The sequence below is a fragment of the Corvus hawaiiensis genome, chromosome 8, assembly GCF_020740725.1.
Source record: "Corvus hawaiiensis isolate bCorHaw1 chromosome 8, bCorHaw1.pri.cur, whole genome shotgun sequence".
Taxonomy (NCBI): Eukaryota; Metazoa; Chordata; class Aves; order Passeriformes; family Corvidae; genus Corvus; species Corvus hawaiiensis.
The window spans coordinates 1,527,501-1,535,000 of NC_063220.1; the positions used below are offsets into that span (position 1 = coordinate 1,527,501).

General features: G+C 42.3%; 1 protein-coding gene across 10 annotated transcripts in view; it reads left to right on the forward strand.

Moving 5' to 3' along the window:
* The window catches only part of EBF3 (EBF transcription factor 3), a 121,627-nt gene that overhangs the window by 72,654 nt on the left and 41,473 nt on the right, over positions 1-7,500 (forward strand). For 7 of the 10 annotated variants that reach the window (XM_048311715.1, XM_048311705.1, XM_048311709.1 and 4 more), the window contains exons 7-8: positions 3,241-3,322; positions 6,269-6,413. In XM_048311715.1, the coding sequence (XP_048167672.1) occupies positions 3,241-3,322; positions 6,269-6,413 (227 nt within the window). The remainder of the gene's footprint in view (positions 1-3,240; positions 3,323-6,268; positions 6,414-7,500) is intronic. The other 3 variants (XM_048311707.1, XM_048311711.1, XM_048311714.1) reach the window with 1 other exon arrangement.

Consider the following 7,500-nt stretch of genomic DNA (forward strand, 5'->3'; position numbering starts at 1 on the left):
AGTGGTTGTTAGGAAAAATTGGTGGGTGGAATATCAAGTGACTCACTGTATGCGGATGGCAGATGGGCGGCGAGAGGCATCAGAGCTAAGTGTATAGGTGAGGTGAGTTAATAAAAGATGTAAATTTTAGCTTAAAATAGTGGAGTCTTGTGGAAGGTAATACATTTTAATTAAGAGGGTAGCAGGCCCCATTCTAGCAGTGGGAAAAAATCAGAGCAAGGGGACGTGGCAAAGACTGCATTTTTCTCCCTATCAGTATTTTAGGAGCAGCTTAGCCTGTTTGGGAAAGCTCTTCTGCAAGGCTGCATTTATTAAAAAAGGCTAAAATTTCTGCATATGATACAAAATGTGGCAGGGAGAACCAAACCTAGAAAAGCTTGAATTCTCATTCTTGTCTCAAAGTTTGAGATGAGACCAAGCAGAGCTCTGCTCCAGGTCCTTGCTTCTTTCTCTGAAACAGAGACCTTGTGGTTGGGGTGGGAGGGATGGGTCTGTAGTGTCCGTGGTCCTTGGTGGTCAGCTGAGAGCAACCACCAAGTCAACCATCTCCTCCTGGCACGGAGAAACACCCTGCCTGGGAATGTGGTTTTTAACTTATGATGTCTTCCTCTGAAAATCGTGCCCTGATTCCACCTGTGCTCCATGAACTTGAAAGCACAGAGTAAAGAGTGAAATAAAAAATCTCAGCATCAAGGAATGCAGCGGAGCTGAAATGCGAGTGCTGCTTGTGTTCACTCCAGCCTGGCGTCAATATTTAGCCCGGTGCTCAGAGCCATCCTAATGAACTTGATGATGTCTAATTTCACCAAGAGTGGGTCCTTTTCACCAAGTAATTGAACAAATACCGGTTCCAGTTGATGTTTAGTGAAAGGGTGCTTAATGGCCCTTTTTCTTTGACAGGATGTGAGCGCTCTGTATAGAAACAATTCATCATGAATGCTTCACGCTAAAAACAATCCACGAGGAGCAATACTTAGCATTCCTAGTGCACAATTCATTGGAGAATTTCCGAGCAATTTACAAACATTAGCTCAATAAGCCTCACAACACCCATTTGAGATCAGAAAAGAAAAAAAAGAAAAAGATAAGATACTGCTCTTCAGCCTGGATGTGGCACTAAGGAGCCGTAAAGCTGGAGGCTGGTCCCAGCTCCTGGCTCCCCAGCACTGGGTGGTTCTGTATGGAGCCGGACATCAGCTGGTCCTTGCACAGACTCACAGTCTGGGTGGTGGAAGCTGTGCAAAACCAAAGAGAGGACTGACAGCAAGGATGTTATGTTTAGAATAATAGAATAATGGAATGGTTTTGGTTGGAAGGGACCTCAAAGATCATCCAGCTCCAACCCTCTGCCATAGTCAGGGAACCTGGTCCATACTCATTTGACCTGGAGAGAATAAGTATCTCAAATAACAATAAAAAAATAAAAACAAACTCAAAACACCAAAAAAATTCCAAAACATGGCAGGTAAAATTAGGAGGAACTTGTGGATAACATAGAGGCAGTTTCATGGAGTTGCTCATAATATCCCTGCAACAGCATCGAGAAAAGCTGAGCATCTGAGCTAGGATATCATGTCATCCAGCACAGAAATCCAGATCTTTTTGAGATCGACAGCTGAAACCCCCTTACAGGTTTTGGGATAGGAAGTTTTAAAGAAATGTGCATTCAGCTGAACTGACAGCATCGATTTATTTATGCAGTTTCAGTAAACCTGGTTGTTTCCCTGCTTGCCCCTCTGATATGAGAGATTGCTCCTCCAGCATTTGTGTCCTGTAACATCAGGGTGCTGCTCAAGGTTTAATGGCGAAGGGGGAGCTGGGATTAAAAGCATCAGCTTTTGATTTGGGGACACTCCCATAAAGCTCCTGTATGACTCCCGAAGAATCTCAGGAGCGAGTGCGATGTGGTGCAGCCACTGTTGTTCTTACTATTGGCCATGGCTGGGCCTTGTTTGGTGCTAAAGAAGGAAAGATGTTCCTGTCTTGCCTCCTGCCAGGAATTCTGTTGGCACACAGAAACTTCTGTGAGGTGTGTGCAGCAAGAATAGTCCCAGTCACTTATGAAGACTGACATGAGTGAATAAATAAAAGTTGTTCATACTCTGAATGTGAAAGCTCTGGCTGACCTTGCTGTCCAGCTCGTACAAAGATGGGCAGCATGAGCTGCTGGACTGGAGCATCTGAGGAACTCAGGGTGAGGAGAAAATCCTGAGCTTTGCTTGTCATTAGCGGTTAGTCATTAGCCAGAAAACCTAATTAAAACATAGCTTTATTATGAAAGATGAAAACATGAGTGCATAAATAAAAAAGGCCATGTCAGGCTGTGAACGCCGTCCTGTGCAGGGCAGGACACTGAGGATCCCCCGGTTTGCTTCACCTGCCGGGTGGACACTTCCCAGATCGGCTCGTTCCTGCGGTGCAGGAGGGCGGCAGAAATCTTCCCAAGCTTCCCCCTTCCCTCTAAGTGCTTGCTGTGCTCCCCTGAGGCAGCGTTGCTGCAAAAACGGTTTATGGGGAGATGCCTGGATGATAAGGGTTAGTCCTAAATAATTGCTGGTTGCCGCTCAGCAGAAATAAGCTGGATTTCGATCCCTGGGTAGAGCGACTCCTCACAGCTAAAGGCTGGCAAAGGTTGAAGAGGTCGTAAGACAGGGCCTAATTTGCCATGTTCCTTCCCTTTCAAAAACAATGAGGGAACTGGGGCCTTGCCGGTGGGCAGATCCTGCCTGGATCTCCCTGGAGTCAGCAGGAGCTGGATCGAGTCCCTTTGAATAGCGAGAGTTTCCAAACCGGAGGCAAAGCCAAGTGTTTTTCAGAAGATTGATCATTACCTTTGGAATTTTTCGACGTAGAGGTCATTACTGCTAATATAAGTTGTGAAAAAATGAAAAGTATTAAAAAATAGAGACAAATTCTCATCTGGTGTAAGTCATTGCCTTTGAAGTCAATGAGTCATTGAAATCAACTTTCCCACACCGAGCTAAGGATATGGCCTGGAGTCAATACATTTGTAGTTGCTGAAAAATTAAAAATATAAATTTGCCTTTCCTTGGCAATAATGTTCTGTTTATGACAGAGATCTTATGCTTTAAAATAAGTTCATTAACGAATAGGAAAGTAATATTTCACTACCAGTATTCTTTTGGGTATAACTATTTATGATTAAATTTTATTAAACTTTTTAAAAATTGGATTTACATTTTGATGAATCTAATAGATTTCAATTTTGTATTTTTATAGATTCTTTCTAAAGTTTTTCCTCAAGTGCAATCAGAACTGTTTGAAGAATGCAGGCAACCCACGAGACATGCGAAGATTCCAGGTACAGATCCCTCTAAAAGCATAAATGATGTATAAAAGACCTGATCACATCTTCATCTTATGAAAAAACAGTCAGTGCTTCCACTCAGTGTAGTTACAATGCTTAAAAGAATTGCTGTCAGTATTTTACATTTCCCCCACTAATCTAAGTGCTGGTTCTTGGGAAGCACCGAGCTCTGCAGTGGGCTGTAATGGATCAGTGTTGGAGCAAGTGGATCATTCCTTAGGAAGTATTTCCCTAGATTTCCTTCCTACCAACACCCTGTGTTGTAGTGTGCTGTTCGCTCAGACCTGCAGAGGTTTTACGTAGACTGAGTAGTTTGATCTTACTATAAGGACACGACTGTGGAGCAGAGGGAAGTTTGGAACTCACACTTCTCTGGTTCACAACTTGTTGATCCAGCAGTGGTGGCCCAACACATGAATTTTTGTTTCAACTGTGTTAGAAAATGTTTAATACTTCACTTTCTCCTTACAGCTTTTGAGATATCCTGTGGTGAATCATAGCACTACAGAGAGGCAGCTGACGGGATGGACAAATGATTTCCTCTGTATCTGGGGTCATTGGAAAGGCTCGTTAGGAAATAACTGCCTTTTATTTCAAAAATATTTCACAATGATTCATATTTGATTCCAGCAATAAAGTAGTATTGAGATGTTCAGGACTTTCTCAGTTTGGAGAAGAATTACTTGTGGTTAAACTTGATAGCAAAACATGTGACATCTGTTTTCATGCACAGCCAACCAACCAGGGAAGCCAGCACCCTTGAGCCAGCCAACAGAAAAGATCTGTAGCTGGAAAAAAAAAATATTCCTTCAAAACAATCGAGCCAAGCTTCCATTTTTCATGCATCTCAGCTTCACGTGGCATCGGCGATATTGATCCATCTGAACAGAACAGAAGGTCAAACCTGGAATGAGTGGAAATGTCCTCTTTGTCTCACTGATGACTAAATGAAGCATCAGTCACGAGTGATCTTGTGGTCGACAATGGAGCCAGTAGGCACTAGAAAGACTTTCCTGGGTCTCTTTAGCTAATCTCCCTGCCTCTCAGAAGGTTTAACTGGACTTAACAGGATGTCAGATCTTGAACAGTATTTTTACCTGGTTTCCCTGTCTCAGCACCTTTGTGGAGGTGCATTGCAGGAGCAAGGCGATATAACAAAGCGTAGCACGTCGACTTTCTTTTGCTGAACTACAGTATTTTCCCTTGGTGGCTGACCTATATATACATGACAGAACAAAAATAGTTGTCATTTTCATATACACCTTGCTCTGTCTCTTTAATACACCGTGTTCTAGGAACCAAACCCAGAAATCCTGGCTGGAAATCATGCTTGCATGTTTTGCAATATTTCTGAAAGTCTGGGAATCTCATTAAGAGTGAAAGAGGATAGCCCAGTGGCCTGGCAGCAGCTCTGCGGCCGAGCTGAGCGTGCAACCTCAGCACTCTCCGAAGTGGATGTTGACAAGAGGGAAAGTGTCCACTTCTGGGAGGAGAGAGCTGGGGAAGCAGAGCAGCCTGGCAGAGAACTGCCCTCGGGCTGTTCTAAAGGGTACTGCAGATGGCTGTCTCCAAGGAGGCAGGATACACAGAAAAGGTGCTGTGATAGCTGAGAGCTAATTATGGCTTGTGAATAAGAAACGGGATCAGAGGTGATCCAAAACATAGAAGCAGACAAGAATTTTCTTCTGATGCCTTGGTCCAGCTCTGTGCAAAGGAGGCTCTCTACTCCCCTTCCATTTGTGTTCGTTAAGTGCTTGGGCTTAGGAGCTGGTGGAAGAACCCTGCAATCATCTTTGTTATAACCAAAATTTAAATAGATGGAAGGTGAACACTGAAATTTGTCCTACCTTTGGCCACCCTCACCAGCTGTGTTGATAAGGTCTGACTTAGCCACTGACTTTACGCACTCTACTCACCCCAAGGGAAACACTGCAGTGGCCACTTCCTTTAGAAAATCTGGAACCACAGCACAGGGCCCATGCTGGAGTATTTAAATAAGATGTAAATGTCAGTCTGGGATAACAGTGATCCACCTACGAAGCCGTGCTCCACACAAACCCTGGCGCAGCTCGTGGTTTCCTCCCTGGCTGGTGCTCCCGCGATATCACTTCCGGAAGGAGTCCCACAGCTCCATTGTGGAGGTGTTTGTATCGGGAAGGTTGCACGTTTTGCATATGCTCCTTTGCCATTTTCGACTGAGAAGCAGCTGGAAGCCAAAGGAGGCCCTATCCATCATCTCTTCTATGGCCGGACTCTGAACCTGGACACAAGAATAGGAGCCTTTCACTCAAAAATAAAGGAGGAAATTCCATTGACATAGCAGGGTCAATCACCATCCAAATGAACTTGAGAAGGGATACTTTTCATGGATTGAAAACACTTTCACTATTCATATTCAACTCAGCCTTTTCAGATGCAAAAAAGTTCATTATCAGACATTAAATGTAATTGTAAAACTGACCTGGAGATCATTTACTGAAGAAAAAATGGGGAGTTACGACGGTTCCTGATTTATTAAGCTTTTTTTATTTGGAATCCTCACAACCCTTCATTTGAAGACAGTCTCAAGTGAACAAATTTTAATTAGATAAACTATCTAATCAATATATCAACAGATCAATCAAAACAGCAGCTTTTAAAATGAGTGGCTAGAGGGGTGTTTCTGAAACTAATGGCTAGAAGAATATTTCCCTGAATTGAATTCATTTGTTAGCATAATAGGAGATTAAACTCTAATTAGTGTAGCAGGTTCTGAAGAGAAACAATTGTGAGTTAAAAATCACCAGTGGTCTCCACGTAAACAAAGATGTATTCAGAGATGTCATTCACTCGGTTTAAATAGAAACAGAGAAGTAACAGGATGTTGTTTTGTCTTACGAGACCTGATTCGCAGAAAATCTGCAGGATTTTTGAAATGTGGGGTTTTGTTTTCTTTTCCAGGTTGTTGTATCAACAACAGTCAATGTGGATGGCCACGTGCTGGCTGTCTCAGACAACATGTTTGTACACAACAATTCCAAACACGGGAGGCGGGCTCGCCGCCTTGACCCCTCAGAAGGTACGGCCCCTTCTTATCTGGAAAATGGTAGGCACACATTTACATGTCCTTTTTTTTTATTTGCAATGCTTTTTTATTTTATTTTATTTTATTTTTTCCTTTTTTTTTTTAATTTCACCATACTTTATGTTGAGACACCACTACATTTACTTTTACATCATTTCTTCTCCCATCCATCAAAGCACCCATTAAAAAAAGTCCATTAGTATTTCTCAGCCCTTGTCAACTAGAACACGGAGGCTTCTGAATTTGCTTCTGACTTCTTGCTTTATTAAATACCTACAGTTTTGCAGTCACAACCAATTTTTCATCTTTCCCTATTTCGGTTCTTTTCTTTTTTTTTTTTAATTTCAGTCTTGTTTTGCTTGCAGCTTTTTCTTGCTCTTTAATTTGACTTGATTTTATTTTGGCTTGTCATATTCCTTGATCCAGAGGTACAGTCTCAGGTTATGTATGCAAGTTTAAGTGGATGGTAAAAACATGACCGAATCTGTAAAGAATTTACTGTGAGGTCAATTTCCTGTGCCTGGGCCTTACTGCAGATTACAGCAGGAGGGGGTTTGGATGAGAAAAACAGCATAAAATGTTTTTCTTCAGCCTGACTCAATGTGATTGACTTCTTGCCTGAACTGCTAAAAGAAGATAGGCTGAGATGAAGAGGAGAATGGAAAGTGTCTCTGAAAATCCAGAATTGTGAAATCCTATCTTTTTGGAGCCCATCAGCCCCCGAATCACTCACACACAATCACAGCTGCGCCTGGACACGTGCACACATGTATTTATTGCCCTGCAAAGCCCAAAATAGTCATTTGGATTTAAATATCACTTCGTTTGAACTGCAAAATATACCAGTGTAGGGATGAAAATCAGGTCCCAGGAAACCTCTGTTTAATAAAATTAGGATAGGATAGGATAGGATAGGATAGGATAGGATAGGATAGGATAGGATAGGATAGGGTGGGTTAGGACAGGAGAGAATAGAATAGAATAGAATAGAATAGAATAGAATAGAATAGAATAGGAGTAGGAGTAGAATATTTTCACTTAGAAGGATCATCCAGTCCAACTTACTGAAGACTTTAATGTTGCCCAAAAAAAGCACATTTAAATACAT